Genomic DNA, 20,513 nt, shown 5'->3' on the forward strand with positions numbered 1-20,513 from the left:
CTCTTTGTGGCCTCACATCTGGCAGGTATACCCTTATATACCAGTAGACCCTTTTTGGTGGTGAAGAACAGACGTGGACTGACCTACTCACAATGATAAAACAAAGAAATTTAAAAAAAAACCCATCTTGAGTGGGATCATGGCAGCATACAGCGCAGCGTAGGTGTATGTCCAAAGATCCTCCCAACGTAAAACATTGAGGAAAGGCTCTTAACTTGATGTGATCAGTGTCTTAGCCGGACATTAGCCTAAGTATTACAAAGAACGAGCCCTCTGAGGCCACTGGTGACAGTTTCATAAAGATGTCCCATTCTGCACTAGTCCGACCATGATCGTCTGCCTAGGTATAAGTATCTGTCATACAGTACCTGGACAGCCCCAGTCATAGGCCTTCCCATGGATGAAGAAAGGTTCAATCTGGGCTGTAATAAAGAAAACATCACACAGGGAAATTGAATATTTTATAAGAAAATCTACGTCATGAGCCTTTGTAGGAATTTTCCGCAAAACTATGTAGTTTAACCCTTTCACCCCTGAGCGGTTTTCCATTTTTCCTCCCCATTTTCCAAGAGTCATGACTTTTTATTTTTCAGTCCAGGTAGCTGTATAAGGGGTTGCTTTTGCGAGCCGAGTTGGACTTTTGAATAAGATCATTCATTTTATCATTAGATGCACAGGAAAAAAAATTCCAAATGCTTTGAAATTATGAAAAAAAAGTGCATATATATATATATATATACATACACATATATATATATATATATATATATATATATATATATATATATATCTATATATCTATATATATATATCTATATATTTTTTTTTTATTTGCCATGTTCACTACTTTATAGGTAATACTGACCTGCCAATATGATTCTGCAGCTCAGTATGCGTATGCAGATATTAAACCTGTATAGTTTTTTTTTTGTTTTTTTTTCATTTAAGTGGTGAAAAAATTCAGAATTTTTTTTACTATTATTTATTTATTTTTTTTACAAATTTTGCTTGTGTCGCCATTCTCTGAGAGCCATAAGACTTTCATTTTTCGGGATATAGTTCTGTTTAATGGCTTATTTTTTTGCGCCCTGAGATGACATTTTTACGGATACCATTTTGGGGTAGGTATAATGTTTTGATCGCATCTTATGGCAAAGTTGTGGTGGCCAAAAAAAATGTGACTGAGATGTTTTTCATTTTCTTCTCGTTAAGTCATCAACGGTTCAGATTATTTTATATTTTGATAGATCGGACTTTTGCGAACACAGAGATACCAAATACATGTGTTTTAATTTTTATTTTTTTTGTTTTACTTTTAATGCAGCAAAAGCGGTGATTTTAATTTTTTCAGATTTTTAAATACTCCCCCCCACACACACTTTTTACTATACAGTGTGCCCGTAACATCGTGGTGCACTTTTGATCAGTCACTGGAAAGCAACAAAAGATGATAGAAATGTGAAATCTGCTCCAAATAAAAGAGAAGCTCTCCCAGTTTCATACCTATTCAGTGCAGTTCGATGTGGGCTCCATTTGTTACCCTACACACATCCAAACAATAGTGAAGTTCTTGCCACACACGGGTGGGATGTGTGGTGTAACAGAGTGAATAACGTCTGTTTACACGGTGTTACGTCATCATCTGCGCATGTGCACATGCTGCCACATTATCCTTCAGAAACTGGAAGGGTTTTCATTTTATTTGGTGCAGATATCACATTTCTATCGTCTTTTGTTGGTTTCCTGTGACTGGACAAATGTGCACCATGACTTTATGGACACACAGTATTTAATAGTCCTCTTAGGGGACTTATAGCCGAGATCGTCCGATCGCCTGTGCTATACATAGCAGTACATGAGCACTGCTATGTATAGAGAAAATCACGATCTCCTATGAACACCAGCTACAGGCTGGCTTTCACAGGAGAATTGTCATGACAGGTACAGGGGTATTCAGCAGACCCCTGGCTGTCATGGCAACCCATCGGTGCACCGCAATGACGTCACGGGAGGGAGGAATTACACGCTCCCCTTCCGGCACGTGTTAAATGTTGCTTTGACAACAGCATTTAACAGGTTAAGAGGTGCAGGCAGAGCTCCGCTGCACCAGCAGTTGTTAGAGGCACATGATGGCTAATTAAATCAGCCATCATCTGCCAAGAAAGTTGAGGGCTAGGTGTGTGGGCCTGCATCAAAGGCAGTGACACGACATATGACACAACTGTACATCATATGCTGTGAAGAGGTAAAGAAGCAGCCATATAGCGATGTGTTCTCATCTCATATAAATTTCAATATCGCATTACATTTGCTTTGTTTTTTTTACAGATTTTTTCCCCTAAAGTGGTTGTCCACTTTAAAACCCCTAGCTTCACATACCCCATTAGGGAATAGAATTAATAGGTCCTCATTTTTTGTCCACAGTGGAAAAGGGCAATAAATAATGTGCCTTGATTTGGATAGTCTGTTCTGTCAAGCCTTTCTTTTTGCAGAAATGGTCAGTGATTCCCTGGACTGTGAAACCAGCGTTACTCTCATATAGAAGTTTTAAGCTTCGTGTAGCTTTGTTTAAAGGGGTTGCCCACTACTCGGACAACCCTTTCTCAATCACCAAAGTTTCCCTATGTAGAATAATAACAGCTAAACTCCGCTATGGTGCGGGGCACCTTTCCAGCGATGTCAGGGCCTGCTCTCCCAGGGTTTGTGTAACATTATGATACGTGAACTCTGCAGCCAATTAGCGGTTGCTTCTGCCTTAGTTCCTTCATATGAAACTAACACCTGGAAGGACTTAGAGCTGCTGCAGCTCTCTGAATTCTTCTGGGTGTCAGCTACATCCAAAGGAAGTGAGAGGGAAGTGGCTGCTGATTGCAGGCTCAAGTGAATAGTCACAGGAGCCCTGTAAGAGCAGGCAGTGACACTGCTGGCACCATCACCTGAGGTGAGTATGGATACTATTATTTTTACATGATAGAAATATAGTGAATGAGAAAGTGTTGTCTGAGTAGTAGACAACCCCTGTAAAAAAGTCTAGAACACAACTTTCTACACAATGAAAGGGTCGTGGCACTCACCAGAGTGAGCGGGGGGTGCCAAGAGCCAGGTCCTCCCTGATATACTGTAATATTGATGGCCTATCATAATGAGATCTGCATTCAGATCTTACCTTTAGTTGTACACATCATTTATTGCAGTACCTGATCCATGGCAGACTGAAAAAGCTAGACATTATCTGACCGCAAAAAAAAAAATTCTTACGGCAAATCCAGTTCCCAGGGGACGGGCTAACGCGGTTCCTGGTACTTTGGCTGTAATCTAAGAATCAAATAAAACAGACGTGTTACAATAATGGGAAAAATAAATAAATCAGACACCACTCGTTACTTATCTGTCAATACTTTTTCACATTCTGGTATTGCCCATATGCGTTTTATTACATGCGTGTTAAGTCCCTTCCAAATGTGTGTATGAATATGGATGCTATGGTGGTGGGTTCTTCATGTAGGACCCCTTTATATTACCTAGCTAACTCTGCAGATAACAGCGGATGGCTAAGTTGACATCAGTCTAAAAGAGGTTGTCCCGATGAAACACCCTGTTAAGCATGAGTGAGCCTTGGGTGCTTTGAGCTGCCTACAACTGTGAAGTACAGTATTCAGATGTACGGGACCTCTTGTTCTCAAAGACTCCATTTTTGTGCTTGCGACGCCATTTTGTTGTTTACCAGTTAAATTTTGTAACTAAGGGAAAGTTCACGGCTGTAATAAAACCAGACTGTCCCAGTCCGAACAAGACATGAGATATGAGACCCTGAAGAATGTGCTATTGTTCTACTCTCTATGCTACATAGATATGGACATAAATGTAGTTTCCGGTTTTCTTGCAATACTATTGGCTTATAAAGTAAATGTGTCACGATGATGCTATTGGTAACTATGTATTTTGCATAATTAAGCAAAATACTATAAAAAAGGTGACATAATAAACAGGGTTAGTGATCTGCCTTGATCCTCCCATACAGAGGCACACGTCTCCGTCTAGTCATTCTCAGTTGCTAGCAACATTTTGTGGATTAATTTGGAAATCACTTGGTCAACCGTGAAGGGTTAATTTGGCCCTCCCTCAATAGCTACCTCGACAGCTGGCTGCCCAACGTGGGGCCCTCGAATAGGTTCTCCACTGCCCCTGGAGGACAACAAGACAAAGGACCCTCGGACCGGACACAGGCACTGGAAAATTGGGACTGATCATCCTCCACGACAACCACAGTAAGTTGGCAGTTATACTGTTCAGACTGACCGTTGGTGTGGTTTTCCTGTGCTTGTTACTGCAAAGAGGATCTGAGGTTTGTCCTTGATGGTGGGGTGATTCTTGGGTGGAATCATATAGAGGTGCAATCCCGTTGGGGGCCCAATGTTCGAACCGTACCTCATAAGGGACGGACACCCCGGATTGACCAGTGATTGTGGCTCTCCTTATAGTCAAAATATCCTGAAATCCTGATCACTGTTAGAATCGGGCGTGGTGAGGTGATGGAAGATTGGGTAGGATACGCAACTCAGGTTTATATATAATATATATATATATATATATATATATATACACACACACACACACACACACACACACACATACATATAACCAGAGGTGTCCGGAGGAATAGTCTGAGACGCCCTCCTCCTTTCACTGAGTACCGCGTTGGAATTTTGGGCATCTCAGAGGGGGATAGACCCAGTGGAACAGACTGAACGGCCGGCCGCTCCAGTACTGTGCACAACTGAAGTAAGGATATTTAGCTCTAAAGGAGAGAATCCTGTTTCCGTGGAAGAAAAAGAAGAATTCTGTGGCTTGGCACATGAATTATGTGACGAAGGTGTTAGGAAGAACAGAGGAAGTGAATTCTGATTGTTTCTGTTACTGCTATGTTGAATAAGGAAAATTGTCTATTATTATGACAAGGAATGGATGTTTTGTGGTGCAAGAAAGTGACTGTGGAACTGAGAAAGTGACAGAGTAACGTGCCAGAAAGACTCCGGACGATGCATTAAAAGAAGAAAAAAAAGTTTTCAGAAGAATTTAACCCGCTCTGTATAAGCAGGGAAAGAAAACAAAACAAAACCAGCAGATGCAGTAGTTACAGCCCCCACCGCTTCCCCCTCCAATCTCAGCCCCCACCGCAGCTGCAGGCACATAGCTCTTCCTTATAAGTGGCACACAGCAAACTCCAGCTCCCGCGCTCCAACCATACACAACTTCAGCTCCCTACTCCAAAATCTCTCCCAATCCTATGACTGGGAACCTTACTCCCCAGATCAGCCGTGCCAATTCTCGTCTGCGATGCTGGCGCTGTGGCCGACTTGGTCACTTTCAGAGAGAATGTCATACCCCCGCTGTTTTAATCGGAGTAGATGGCAGACCCAATAAACATACTCTTACAAAACCCATCCCTGTGGGACCTTTCCCCGAGGTTACTGCTCAGTTCGTAATCTCTCCCACATGTCCAGTAAATTTACTGGGGGCAGATTTATTATCACAGTTCCGCTCCAGAATACAATTCCAAGATGATGGTCAGATGGTTCTTACGTTACATAATCCTTATGCAGATGAAGACAGTGAGGAAATCTGTATTTTGCATGCCCTTCCCACAGTTATGATGGCCCTGATAGGCCCAGATCCACCCCCAATATTGCCTGAGGATCAACGACTCACCCCATACCTCTCAGAGATACCATCTAAACTTTAGTCAAAAGGGCCAAATGAGATAGGGAAAATGCCTGTAGAACAAGTAAAAGTGTTTCTCAAACCTGGTGTCCCTTTTCCCAAAGTCCATCAATATCCTTTGAAACATGATCAGGAGCGGGGCCTTCAGGGACAAATACAAACGTTACTTGATAACGGTGCTCTGGCACCCTGTGTTTCTCTATGTAATACGCCCTTGTTTCCCGTTAAGAAAAGGACCCCGCCTGGCCAGCCCCCTGTGTACCGGCTGGTACAAGATCTACGGGCAGTTAATGCAGCTACTGTTCTGGAAACTCCAGTGGTGCCTAATCCACATACTCTTTTGTCCCAAATACCCCAGGATGCTGCTTGGTTTACAGTCATCGACCTTACCAATGCCTTCTTTAGCATTCCGTTACACCCAGATTGCCAGTTTCTGTTTGCATTCACTTATTAGGAACGACAGTTAACATGGACAGTTATGCCACAAGGGGCCCAAAACAGTCCCAACCAGTTTGCAAAAAATATGAGCGAATGTCTCTTGCCCTGGCAGTTAGATCACCCTCAGGTTACGCTCCTTCAGTATGTGGATGATTTTTTGTTGTGTGCACGGACGGAGCAGGAAGCCATTGCTGCCACTATTAGCCTCCTCAAGCATCTGGCACCACTCAACTGTCAGGTTTCGGCCTCGAAACATCTGTTCTGCCTTGGTCAAGTGATATTCTTAGGTCACTGTCTCCTTCAGGGTGTCAGACACCTCACAGAAGAAAGAAAAATAGCTATCAGCTCCCTTTCTTTCCCAAAAGATGAAGCTGAACTCCAACGTTTTCTTGGATATGAAACGCACATTTTTGCCCCGCATGACATTGCAGCAATACTGACAATTCAGCAACCAAGACATTTGACTGTGCAATGACACTTACAGCTGCAGTGTTCACTCCTTTTGTCTGACTATGTCAAGTTACATCGCTGTACCACAATCAACCCCGCTACTTTACTGCCGGTCCCCAAGAAAGATGGCAGTGATGAGGATTATCTCCAACATGATTGTTCCCAACTTCTGACTGAAGAAACAGCTACTCCACCAAATGTCAGTGAGAATCCACTTCCAAATCCCGATCTGGTGTTATACACAGATGGTTCAAGATATCCTGACGAGTTTGGTAGATTCCACACCAGATATGCTGTTACCACAGAGGACACTGTAGTGCACGCAGCTGTGCTCCCGCCCTCACAGTCAGCACAAGAAGCAGAACTTCAGGCTTTGTCTACTGCATGTATTTTGGCAAAGAACAGACGGGCTAATATATACACGGATTCACGGTATGCATTTGGTATTGCTCATGATTTTGGGGCTCTATGGGCCAATCGAGGGTTTATTACTACTGCCGGAACCCCAGTGAAAAATGCTGAAGCTGTTAAAACCCTCATGGATTCGATCAAATTACCTACTCAGGTGGCCATTATCAAAGTTAAGGCGCACGGTCCCAGGAACAGTCCACAGACTGTTGGCAACGCATTTGCGGATATGAAAGCAAAAGCCGCTGCTCTTTTACCCGTTGATCCAACCATACCAGCTATGGTGACCACATGCTCTCAGCGTAAACAGTTACAAGAAGCACTGACCCTACAAGAACCTGATGATCTACAACAGACTAAAGTTTTCTGTCGGACCCCGCGAGACCGCTTAATGACGATGCAGAGAATGTCTCCAAAGGAAGAGGTGAAGCAATGGAAGATGGGGCACGTATGGATAATGGTCTCTGGAAAAAGGACCAACTCGTGTGTCTCCCTAAGCGGATGTACCCTGCTATTGCCACATGGGCACATGGGCCTACACATCGAGGAAAGAATCATGCCCTCGCACTGGTGCAAAAATTCTACTGGGCCCCAGGAATTTCAACAGTTTTGACAGTGCTCAACCGTGCCTGTAATATCTGTCAGACTTGCAATCCCAGTCAACTTCAACGTGTACCCCCGAAGCAACTTGCTAAGCCCGACTATCCTTTCCAACGGCTCCAGGTGGACCATATCACGTTACCTAAGTCTGGAAGGTATGAATACTGTTTGGTTGTTGTTGACATGTTCTCCAGTTGGCCGGAAGCATTCTCTGTTACCAACATGACTGCAAAAACCACAGCGAAGAAACTGGTGATGGAAGTCATATGCAGATATGGGGTTCCAGAAGTTGTTGAAAGTGATCAAGGTCCAGCCTTTTTTTTTCTCATGTGTACCAAGAAGTTCTGACAATGCTTGGATCCACTGTAACCCTCCATACTCCGTACCACCCACAATCCAGTGGGAAAGTTGAGAGGCTGAACGGGACACTGAGGGGACAATTGACCAAAATGATGCAGGAGACTACGGCTCCATGGCCAGAGCTCCTACCCATTGTACTATAGCACATTCATACTACCCCTATTGCAAAACATGGCTTATCCCCATATGAGATATTGTTTGGTGCTAGGCCCCCACTTGCAAATTTCCAGCCTCAGCAGTTATCAGAAGAAACTGACTGTGCTGTTCAATATGTTATTCAGCTTAGTAAAAATCTTGCTAACACCCATGCTCTAGTTTCTTTTTCTCTTCCAGATTCAGCAGAAACCGACATCTGTCATAATCTGAAGCCTGGTGATTTTGTAGTCGTGAAAAGGCATGTCAGAAAGCATGGACTAGAACCCTTGTATGACGGTCCCTATCAAGTTCTCCTCATCACCCAACAAGCCAATAGCAAATAAAGGGGGCATAATGTTTTGGTTTTTCGTATTTTCCATATTATTATTGGTAGAAGTTAAAGTTAGAAGACATTCAAAGACTCAGAGATCAATATGATAAAGACAATGATCGTAATAAGGGACAGTTGGTGGTCAGACACCTTCTCCTTTCTCAATCCAGCCAATTGGTTTAAGGGAATTGGGGGGCTGGATAGGTGGGATCTTACAAAGCTTGTTACACATTGCTGCCTGTATCCTTGTTGTATACGTGATACTAAAACTTGTTCTTTGGTGTATTTCTGTATGTATTTGGAAATTCTGCACTAGGACAGCTAATGATGATACCAAAGGCGTCGTCGCCCCTGCTCTTCTCTACACCGATCTCAAAAGGTTACTCGAAGATGTTGAAGCCAAGCGCATGGCTACCTTCAAAAGATCACCACCACCGTTATCAAAAATTGTTATTACTAAATTGCAGTATACAGGGGGGATGGGTGCACCGCAACAGCCATGACTGATAACACGGTATCAGCCATGTGAAGACCAGTACCCCTCACCTCTGATGCTGCATATTAGTTAACAAAATTTATCTAGGGGGGATTGTGAAGTACAGTATTCAGATGTACGGGATGTCTTGTTCTCAAAGACTCCATTTTTGTGCTTGCGACGCCATTTTGTTGTTTACGAGTTAAATTTTGGAAGTAAAGTTCACGGCTGTAATAAAACCAGACTGTCCCAGTCCGGACAAGATATGAGACCCTGAAGAATGTGCTATTGTTCTATTCTCTATGCTACGTAGATATGGACATAAATGTAGTTTCCGGTTTTCTTGCAATACTATTGGCTTAAAAAGTAAATGTGTTACGACGATGCTATTGGTAGCTATGTACTTTGCATAATTAAGCAAAACACAATAAAAAAGGTGACATAATAAACGGGGTTAGTGATCTGCCTTGATCCTCCCATTCAGAGGCACACGTCTCCGTCTGGTCATTCTCAGTTGCTAGCAACATTTTGTGGATTAATTTGGAAATCACTTGGTCAACCGTGAAGGGTTAATTTGGCCCTCCCTCAATAGCTACTTCGACACAACCATTGAACTTGCGCATCACTGCAGAAAGAGTTTGCAAGGTTTCTATTAGCAAATGTATTCAAAACTGAGATGATAGAGGTGAAACGCATCATACCGGAGGTCTCCGTCCATGACTTGTCTTGACAGCCTGCTGAAAGGCCACATCGTTATCTAAATCCTTAAAAGACAGAAAGAGAGAAAAAAAATGTTAAAATTGTTGACGTTATTTCTGAGTTTCAGTATTTTTTTTGCAAATTAATTTTCACAATTATCATAGGCCATTATTACATATAGACTGACAAAAAATTATTCACGGTCATCTATGGGACTATACTGAGAATTTTGTTTAATAAATCTGGCAATTTATTACGCCATTGGTTTTATATAATAGATAACTGTAGCAAGATATTTTGTTAATTTTAACTGTTGATTATTAAAAGTTAAATTTTAATTCACATCCTCCCCCCTTTTCCCTTCCCTTATTCTTCATCATTTGAACAAGTGGTGTCCATTTATATGAATTCATGAATTATTTGCTGAATTTAGCAATTCTGAAACATGCAGAAACTTGTGCACACTGACATACAGCAAGGACACGACTATGAACAAGTTTAATGCTGCTTAAGGCCGGAGTCACACTAGACATAAATACGGGCGAGTGCTATGCGAGAAAAAAAATCGCATAGCACTCGGAACAATGTAATTCTAAGGGGGAGCTCCCATCATCCGTTTTTTTCTCACCTGTATTATATGTGCAGAGGAAATTGCTGACGTCAGTGAGGTTGCGCTGACTCCTCGCCTGACCCGCGGTGAACTGACAGGGTGGGAAAACGTTCAGAAACTTTCCCACGCTAATCAGTTCATCTCCAGTCAGGCGGGGAGGCTGCGCATGCAGCTTTTCCTTCATTCCTCCGTGGTTTACAGCCGGGTCGGTCGCATTAGCACCGGTCCCGGTTGTAAACTATTTAACCACTTAAGATGGATTGGGGCGTGGGACTTGACTGTACGGCGGACAGGTATGGGATATTGTTGCTTTTTTATTTTGAATTTTGTTACAGGAGAACAATGGCTTTGAATGGATTGGGAGTTAAATAAAGATGGTAAAAAAATGTGTGATTATTTACTTTATTCTTAATGTGTGTGTTTTTTAACCATTTTAGATTAGTGGCTTAATAATGGGTAGGTGTCTTACTGACACCTCTCCATTATTAATCAGGCTTAATGTCACCCTACAATAGCAAGGTAACATTAACTCCTTATTACCCCATATGCCATCCTCTACAGGGCAATGGGAAGAGAGAGGGTAAGTGCCAGAATTGGCGCATCTTACAGGTGCGCCATTTCTGGGGTGGCTAGAGGCAGATTTTTTTAAGCCGGGGGATCAAAAACAATTGTCCCTCTCTAGGCTATTAATATCTGCCCTCAGTTACTGGCTTGCCCTCTCTGGTGGAGAAAATTGAGCGGGAGCCCACGCAAGTTTTTTCCGTTAATTAATCCTTTAATTTAACACCTCCAGCTTCAATATTTTACACACATACACTACTAACATTATTAGTGAGGGACATACAGTGGTGGCCAAAAGTATTGACACCCCTGCAATTCTGTCAGCTAATACTCAGTTTCTTCCTGAAAATGATTGCAAACACAAATTCTTTGGTATTATTATCTTCATTTAATTTGCCTTAAAATGAAAAAATACAAAAAGAATTGTCCTAAAGCCAAATTGGATATAATTCCACACCAAACATAAAAAAGAGGGTGGACAAAAGTATTGGCACTGTTCGAAAAATCATGTGATGCTTCTCTAATTTGTGTAATTAATAGCACCTGTAACTTACCTGTGGTACCTAACAGGTGTTGGCAATAACTAAATCACACTTGCAGCCAGTTGACATGGATTAAAGTTGACTCAACCTCTGTCCTGTGTCCTTGTGTGTACCACATTGAGCATGGAGAAAAGAAAGAAGACCAAATAACTGTCTGAGGACTTGAGAAACCAAATTGTGAGAAAGCATGAGCAATCTCAAGGCTACAAGTCCATCTCCAAAGACCTGAATGTTCCTGTGTCTACCGTGCGCAGTGTCATCAAGAAGTTTAAAGCCCATGGCACTGTGGCTAACCTCCCTAGATGTGGACGGAAAAGAAAAATTGACAAGAGATTTCAACGCAAGATTGTGCGGATGTTGGATAAAGAACCTCGACTAACATCCAAACAAGTTCAAGCTGCCCTGCAGTCCGAGGGTACAACAGTGTCAACCCGTACTATCCGTCGGCGTCTGAATGAAAAGGGACTGTATGGTAGGAGACCCAGGAAGACCCCACTTCTTACCCCGAGACATAAAAAAGCCAGGCTGGAGTTTGCCAAAACTTACCTGAAAAAGCCTAAAACGTTTTGGAAGAATGTTCTCTGGTCAGATGAGACAAAAGTAGAGCTTTTTGGGCAAAGGCATCAACATAGAGTTTACAGGAGAAAAAAAGAGGCATTCAAAGAAATAAACACGGTCCCTACAGTCAAACATGGCGGAGGTTCCCTGATGTTTTGGGGTTGCTTTGCTGCCTCTGGCACTGGACTGCTTGACCGTGAGCATGGCATTATGAAGTCAGAAGACTACCAACAAATTTTGCAGCATAATTTAGGGCCCAGTGTGAGAAAGCTGGGTCTCGCTCAGAGGTCATGGGTCTTCTAGCAGGACAATGACCCAAAACACACTTCAAAAAGCACTAGAAAATGGTTTGCGAGAAAGCACTGGAGACTTCTAAAGGTGGCCAGCAATGAGTCCAGACCTGAATCCCCTAGAACACCTGTGGAGAGATCTAAAAATGGCAGTTTGGAGAAGGCACCCTTCTAATATCAGGGACCTGGAGCAGTTTGCCAAAGAAGAATGGTCTAAAATTCCAGCAGAGCATTGTAAGAAACTCATTGATGGTTACCGGAAGCGGTTGGTCGCAGTTATTTTGGCTAAAGGTTGTGCAACCAAGTATTAGGCTGAGGGTGCCAATACTTTTTTATGGCCCATTTTTGGAGTTTTGTGTAAAATGATCAATGTTTTGCTTTTTGCTTCATTCTCTTTTGTGTGTTTTCATTTAAGACAAATTAAATGAAGATAATAATACCAAAGAATTTGTGTTTGCAATCATTTTCAGGAAGAAACTGAGTATTATCTGACAGAATTGCAGGGGTGTCAATACTTTTGGCCACAACTGTATGTATGTGTGTATGTCCGGGATTGGCATCTGCACCGTCGCAGCTACAGCCACAAAATTTTGCAGTCACACATCAGGACCCCGAGAGCGTCATAGGCTATGTTGTGAGGCGAAATTTTAACCCTGCGCGTTACAATTCACCAAACAATTTTGCCTATTATTTTTATCATTTCTATGGTGTTATCGTCCTTTTGTAAAGCTGGAAATAACACAATTTATTACCGTGCCAACACAGACCACCCTCTGACACAGACTGCAGGAGGAGCCCAGTATCACACAGAATAGGATTAGATACACGGCTCAGCAGTCAGTATCACACAGGATAGGATTCGATACACAGCTCAGCAGTCAGTATTACACAGGATAGGATTAGATACACGGCTCAGCAGACAGTATCACACAGGATAGGATTACATACACAGCTCAGCAGTCAGTATCACACAGAATAAGAATAGATACACAGCTCAGCAGACAGTATCACACAGGATTGGATTAGATACACAGCTCAGCACAAAAAGAAAATGGAGCCAGGAGCAATAAATAAAATATAAGATTTTTTATTGTTATACTCAATAAAATACAATTTTGAGAAAAATTAGTGTGAGAAATACAAAATAAGGGAATCAGCGACACCCAATTGCCCCCCCCCCCGAAGAAGCAAGAAGCGAAACTCGCGTAGGGGTCCCGCAGTCCACACTACAGATAGGTTGGTACTTGCTCATATACTTATTATTGATTCTTTGGCATTTACAGTTGTGGCCAAAAGTATTGACACCCCTGCAATTTTGACAGATAATACTCAGTTTCTTCCTGAAAATGATTGCAAACACAAATTCTTTGGTATTATTATCTTCATTTAATTTGTCTTAAATGAAAAAACACAAAAGAGAATGAAGCAAAAAGCAAAACATTGATCATTTCACACAAAACTCCAAAAATGGGCCAGACAAAAGTATTGGCACCCTCAGCCTAATACTTGGTTGCACAACCTTTAGCCAAAATAACTGCGACCAACCGCTTCCGGTAACCATCAATGAGTTTGTTACAATGCTCTGCTGGAATTTTAGACCATTCTTCTTTGGCAAACTGCTCCAGGTCCCTGATATTTGAAGGGTGCCTTCTCCAAACTGCCATTTTTAGATCTCTCCACAGGTGTTCTATGGGATTCAGGTCTGGACTCATTGCTGGCCACCTTAGAAGTCTCCAGTGCTTTCTCGCAAACCATTTTCTAGTGCTTTTTGAAGTGTGTTTTGGGTCATTGTCCTGCTGGAAGACCCATGACCTCTGAGGGAGACCCAGCTTTCTCACACTGGGCCCTACATTATGCTGCAAAATTTGTTGGTAGTTTTCTGACTTCATAATGCCATGCACACGGTCAAGCAGTCCAGTGCCAGAAGCAGCAAAGCAATTCCAAAACATCAGGGAACCTCCGCCATGTTTGACTGTAGGGACCATGTTCTTTTCTTTGAATGCCTCTTTTATTCTCCTGTAAACTCTATGTTGATGCCTTTGCCCAAAAAGCTCTACTTTTGTCTCATCTGACCAGAGAACATTCTTGCAAAACGCTTTAGGCTTTTTCAGGTAAGTTTTGGCAAACTCCAGCCTGGCTTTTTTATGTCTCGAGGTAAGAAGTGGGGTCTTCCTGGGTCTCCTACCATACAATCCCTTTTCATTCAGACGCCGACGGATAGTACGAGTTGACACTGTTGTACCCTCGGACTGCAGGGCAGCTTGAACTTGTTTGGATGTTAGTCGAGGTTCTTTATCCAACATCCGCACAATCTTGCGTTGAAATCTCTTGTCAATTTTTCTTTTCCGTCCACATCTAGGGAGGTTAGCCACAGTGCCATGGGCTTTAAACTTCTTGATGACACTGCGCACGGTAGACACAGGAACATTCAGGTCTTTGGAGATGGACTTGTAGCCTTGAGATTGCTCATGCTTCCTCACAATTTGGTTTCTCAAGTCCTCAGACAGTTCTTTGGTCTTCTTTCTTTTCTCCATGCTCAATGTGGTACACACAAGGACACAGGACAGAGGTTGAGTCAACTTTAATCCATGTCAACTGGCTGCAAGTGTGATTTAGTTATTGCCAACACCTGTTAGGTGCCACAGGTAAGTTACAGGTGCTGTTAATTACACAAATTAGAGAAGCATCACATGATTTTTCGAACAGTGCCAATACTTTTGTCCACCCTCTTTTTTATGTTTGGTGTGGAATTATATCCAATTTGGCTTTAGGACAATTCTTTTTGTGTTTTTTCATTTAAGACAAATTAAATGAAGATAATAATACCAAAGAATTTGTGTTTGCAATCATTTTCAGGAAGAAACTGAGTATTATCTGACAGAATTGCAGGGGTGTCAATACTTTTGGCCACAACTGTATCTATCTTTGGCTCCATCCCTTCCAGTATCTATTGCTCTTTACATCGGCTGACAGCCTTCCTGTCTGCGGTTATTAGGTTACCATTTGAGGATTATTCGCATTATATATACCTTCTTCACACTGGCAGATATTTTTATCTCTTTCAGATACTGGCAATAATGAATGTTTGATTATATAATCCTCTTTATATACTTAGCACAGTCCTATTTTTGGGCCCATTTTTATGCACTATGCACTTTATGTTAAAACACTGAGAGGATATTGTGTGCCGTTGTATTTAAGGGATAATATAGAGAGAGTGGTTTTTTTTGTTATTGCCATATGCCTTTGTCTAGATATCGCGATTTATACTATTACCTAAACCTGTGTGTGGCAACTGGGTGTCGCTGATTCCCTTATTTTGTATTTCTCACACTAATTTTTCTCAAAATTGTATTTTATTGAGTAAAGCAATAAAAAAATGTTATATTTTATTTATTGCTCCTGGCTCCATTTTCTTTTTGGTTTGTATATTGCTTTAATGGATGAGCTTTATTATTGATAGCCTCCCTGTGGTATTTATAGTAATTAAATAAGTATGCACTACTAAACTACAACCCCGTCCATAGCCCCGCCCCCTTATGACCAAAGCCCCACCCCTGCCACACCTCCATCCCCGCCCTGCCGGGCCATGGAAGAATGGTCTTGCTTGTGCAAAAAAAGGTTGGGGACCACTGCTCTATACCATGTTTTCTTGGTTCTACAGTCATTTTCTTTGACTTGTGTCATCTAATATACAAAGCTCAATGTGGGTGTGTATGTATGTAAGTGTGTATGTCCGGGATTGGCATCTGCACCGTTGTAGCTACAGCCACAAAATTTTGCACAGTCACACGTCTGGACCCCGAAAGCGTCATGGGCTATGTTGTGAGGCAAAATTTTAACCCCACGCATTCCAATTAACCAAAGAATTTTGCCCCTATCTACATAATGGGGAAAAAGTGAAAGGAAAAGTGTTGGAGGCAAATTGACAGCTGCCAGATGTGAACAAGGGGGACTTAAAGAATGAGAGCGATGGCGCCAAACAGTATATACCGTACAGTTGCTAAGGTGGGGCCCTGACATGGGATACTCACCACACACGGGGATATGAACACACACACAAAATGCGCCACACACTACCACGTGCTTCAACACATATACCACCCTCAGCACACATTTCACCACACATACACCAACCTCGCCACATAAAAGTCGAAACACAAAAGTCGCCACTCAAAACTCGCCACGCTGTCCCAGAGCTGTTTAAAAGATGAAAGTTGAGCTGTGATTGGTTGCTATCAGCAACAGTTTTCTTTGTACACAGTTGTGGTAACTGAGGCCTATTATTCTTATCATTTCTATGGTGTTATCGTCCTTCTGTAAAGCTGGAAATAACACAATTTATTACCGTGCCAACACAGACCACCCTCTGACACAGACTGCAGGGGGAGCCCAGTATGATAGGATTAGATACATGGCTCAGCAGTCAGTATCACACAGGATAGGATTAGATAGATACACAGCTCAGCAGGCAGTATCACACAGGAGAGGATTAGACACATGGCTCATCAGTCAGTATCACACAGGATAGGATTAGATACACGGCTCAGCAATCAGTATCACACAGGAGAGGATTAGACATATGGCTCAGCAGGCAGTATCACACAGGATAGGATTAGATACACAGTTCAGCAGTCAGTATCACACAGGATAGGATTAGATACACAGCTCAGCAGCCAGTATCACACAGGATAGGATTAGATACACAGCTCAGCAGTCAGTATCACACAGGATATGATTAGGTACACGGCGCAGCAGTCAGTATCACACAGGAGAGGATTAGACATATGGCTCAGCAGGCAGTATCACACAGGATAGGATTAGATACACAGTTCAGCAGTCAGTATCACACAGGATAGGATTAGATACACAGCTCAGCAGCCAGTATCACACAGGATAGGATTAGATACACGGCTCAGCAGTCAGTATCACACAGGATATGATTAGGTACACGGCGCAGCAGTCAGTATCACACAGGATATGGTTAGATACACAGCTGAGCAGTCAGTAACACACGATAGGATTAGGTACACAGCTCAGCAGACATTATCACACAGGATAGGGTTAGATACACAGCTCAGAAACAGGATGTGCAAAAAGGAGATGACATTTTCATTCCAAGAATTCCTCTCATTCCATCTGATTTGTTTTTTGATTTTAAACGCCTCCAGTTTCCAGTTCAACTGCTATTTACAATGTCCATTAACAAGGCTCAGGGACAGTCCTTGAAAGTAGTAGGGATCGATTTGCAATCTCCATGCTTTTCTCATGGTCAACTTTACGTGATCTGTTCAAGAGTTGGAACTGCCAAAAATCTGTTCATCTTTGCACCGAAAGGAAAAACCAAACATGTTGTTTATCAAAAGGCTCTTGAATGAGTTGAAAATAAAATACTATCATTATTGGATAATCGTTTAGTTAAATCTGTAGTGTTGACTATATGATGTGAAATGTTTTTATGTGCAATATAATCATTATAATTTGTTATAACTAACCACAGTTGGTTACTATGCCCAGGCAACGCCGGGCTCTTCAGCTAGTTTTTAATATATTAACTTTTATGCATTGATTCAATAAAAATTCAATGTTTTAATATATGTGCTTGACTCTCTTCTTATCCTAAGCTATGAGTGTACTACTCCCAGGTTTTGGGGTAACATATTTTATAGAACTTGGACTAGTGACCCGAGATGAACCCCCACCAATTAGGTTTTGATAATATATCCATAATAATCTATTTATATAATTTCCTTGTAATGTTTTCATTTCCAGTTCTGTCCAGAAGTCACCGAATCCCAGAATTCCTAGTGGAGGAAGTTCACTGACCACCATATTGGGACACCTAAGTGATGGCTGTCTCAGTATGGAAACTGCTGCTGCTGGTACCAACCTATTGCGCGGTACCACACTCATGCAGCCTCTTGAGCGGTACCACCAGCAGAACACCGTCGCACTGCGTCTGCACAAATTCAGCGTATGAGCAGTGAATCATTCGGCTGATCCGGAGGCAGATGCGCGATGTGTCTACAGGCAGAGGAAGCCGGTCACATTAAAGGGGTTTTCCCACGAACAAAAGTACATTTTAAAAATTGTCTCTGTCTGACCGTACGGAGCATACCACATCTCCTGGGCAGGGGAGGAATCAAAATACAATACTGACATTACAGCAGGGGATCGCAGAGGATTCATTTTGTGAGGTAAAATATTTCACTGACTATTTTTAAACAATATTTTACCTCACAAAATGTATCCTCTGTCATCCCCTGCTGTAATGCCAGTATTGTCTTTTGCTTCCTCCCCTGCCCAGGAGATGTGGTATGTTCTCTACACGGTCAGACAAAGGGGTGAGAGAGACAGAGCACAAGGGGGAGACAGCTCAAACGGGACAACACATGAGGGGAGAACACTGCACAGGAAGGAGAGAGACAGCAGATAAGGGGGAAGGCACATGGGGTAGACAGGTCAAAGAAGAGAGCACAGACGGGAGAAGTCAGCACATGGGAAAAGAGAGAGTGGATAGGTGGGTGACCACATTGGGGGGGGGAAGAGATTCGCAACGCTGCAAAGTCTGCCCCCATTGTGACACTACCGCCCTCCATCTAGTTTCTGAAATAATAGTCTACTGTGCCAATCTCTTATAAAATGTCCGGCAGTCACAGACAATCACTGTATTACAGCTGATAATTAATTCTACTATACCACATGGGAAAAAAATTGCTACAGTTGTGCTCAAAAGTTTACATACCCCAGCAGAATTTTTGCTTTCTTGGCCTTTTTTCAGAGAATATGAATGATAACACCAAAACTTTTTCTCCACTCATGGTTAGTGGTTGGGTAAAGCCATTTATTGTCAAACTACTGTGTTTTCTCTTTTTAAATCATAATGACAACCCAAAACATCCAAATGACCCTGATCAAAAGTTTACATACTCTGGTGATTTTGGCCAGATAACATGCACAGAAGTTGACACAAATGGGTTTGAATGGCTACTAATGGTGACCTGTTTGCTTGTAATCACTGTGTGCGCATAAAAGCTGAGTTAGTTTCTGGGATCCAGAGAGACTCTTGCATCTTTCATTCAGCCACTGATGTTTCTGGATTGTGAGTCATAGGGAAAGCAAAAAAATTGTCAACGGATCTACGGGAAAAGGTAGTTGAACTGTTTAAAACAGGAAAGTGATACAAAAAGAAATCCAAGGAATTGATAATGCCAGTCAGCAGCGTTCAAACTGTGATTAACAAATGGAAAATCAGGGGCTTAGTAAAAACATGAGAATAAAAAATAAAAATTGATTGCACTGGAATTATCCTTTTCCAATATAGAACTCTTAGTAGAGCTAATTTACATATCACAACATTCATAGAAAAGCAAAGACGCGAGGAAAATGTCTTAATTACAGTACCTTATTTAAATGATTGCAGACATTGTTCTGGGGTATACCTCTGCAAGAGACGTGTTAATATCCACGGTCTTGCCAAAAATCACTTTGAGTGATTTTCTGGAGCGCTGTTGTCATGATCTGAATTTGATCTGACAGTTTTAAAAGCACAGAGTGAACTTTTTTTTCCTTTTGGCAAGTTGCCAAAGTGACTTGACTGTCCCGGGTGGTGGTTAGTGGTATCGCACTTTAGGTTTAATGCGCACATAATTATGAATCAGGTGTGGGGCTCTATAAATGAGTCTCAGGGTGTGTAATCATTGCTGGTGATATTCATTCATGGATTGATTCTGAGTTGATGAGAGCCTGGTGGAAGGATGGAGCTGAGGAGGAGTCCTGCGCAGCTTAGCCAGGGGGGACGTGTGTCAGCTATGGTGTCTGGACGATGGGCTGGCATGGCGTGGTGGGGTCGCAGTGATGGTGTCGGCAGGAAGTGTCTGCATGGACTGGTGGAGTGGCGACTATGGAGAGTGGCACTCACCATGTGGGACTTGGCTGCTGAGCTGGACTCAAGCATGCTTGCCTTCGTGGCAGAAGCTGAACTCATCTTTGGGACTCTGTTACTAAGCAGCAGCAACTGGTGGTGGACTCTGCTCCAAGGCTGCACTATGGTGAAGGATCCTGTTATGGTGATGGATCCGGGTTTAGGAGAAGACGCACGCAGGTCGAGGGCTCTGTTGCAGGAGCATAAGCACAGAGCATAAAGCTAAGTGGTGTCCCCCTGTATTGTCTTCTTTCCTCATGTGTGTTGTTAGTGCAGTGGTGGGATTAGTCTCCGCACCGACCAATTCCCTAGTGAGGGTTTAGGGTCAGGGCGAGCAAGGGTTTAAGGTTCGCGTGCGGCGACAGGCGCGGAGCCTGTATAAGGAACGTAAGGAGTGCAGGGACGCTGGCT

General features: G+C 42.5%; 1 protein-coding gene across 3 annotated transcripts in view; it reads right to left on the minus strand.

The window, feature by feature from the left end:
- The window catches only part of IFT88 (intraflagellar transport 88), a 141,777-nt gene that overhangs the window by 109,486 nt on the left and 11,778 nt on the right, over positions 1-20,513 (minus strand). For all 3 annotated transcript variants that reach the window (XM_073583056.1, XM_073583055.1, XM_073583057.1), the window contains 3 exons: positions 9,620-9,682; positions 3,259-3,315; positions 369-422 (listed from right to left, as the gene is read on the minus strand). In XM_073583056.1, coding sequence (XP_073439157.1) covers positions 369-422; positions 3,259-3,315; positions 9,620-9,682 — 174 coding nt within the window. The remainder of the gene's footprint in view (positions 1-368; positions 423-3,258; positions 3,316-9,619; positions 9,683-20,513) is intronic.

Source organism: Dendrobates tinctorius, unplaced genomic scaffold (genome assembly GCF_039654945.1).
Source record: "Dendrobates tinctorius isolate UK_male_01 unplaced genomic scaffold, ASM3965494v1 ptg000075l, whole genome shotgun sequence".
Classification (NCBI taxonomy): Eukaryota; Metazoa; Chordata; class Amphibia; order Anura; family Dendrobatidae; genus Dendrobates; species Dendrobates tinctorius.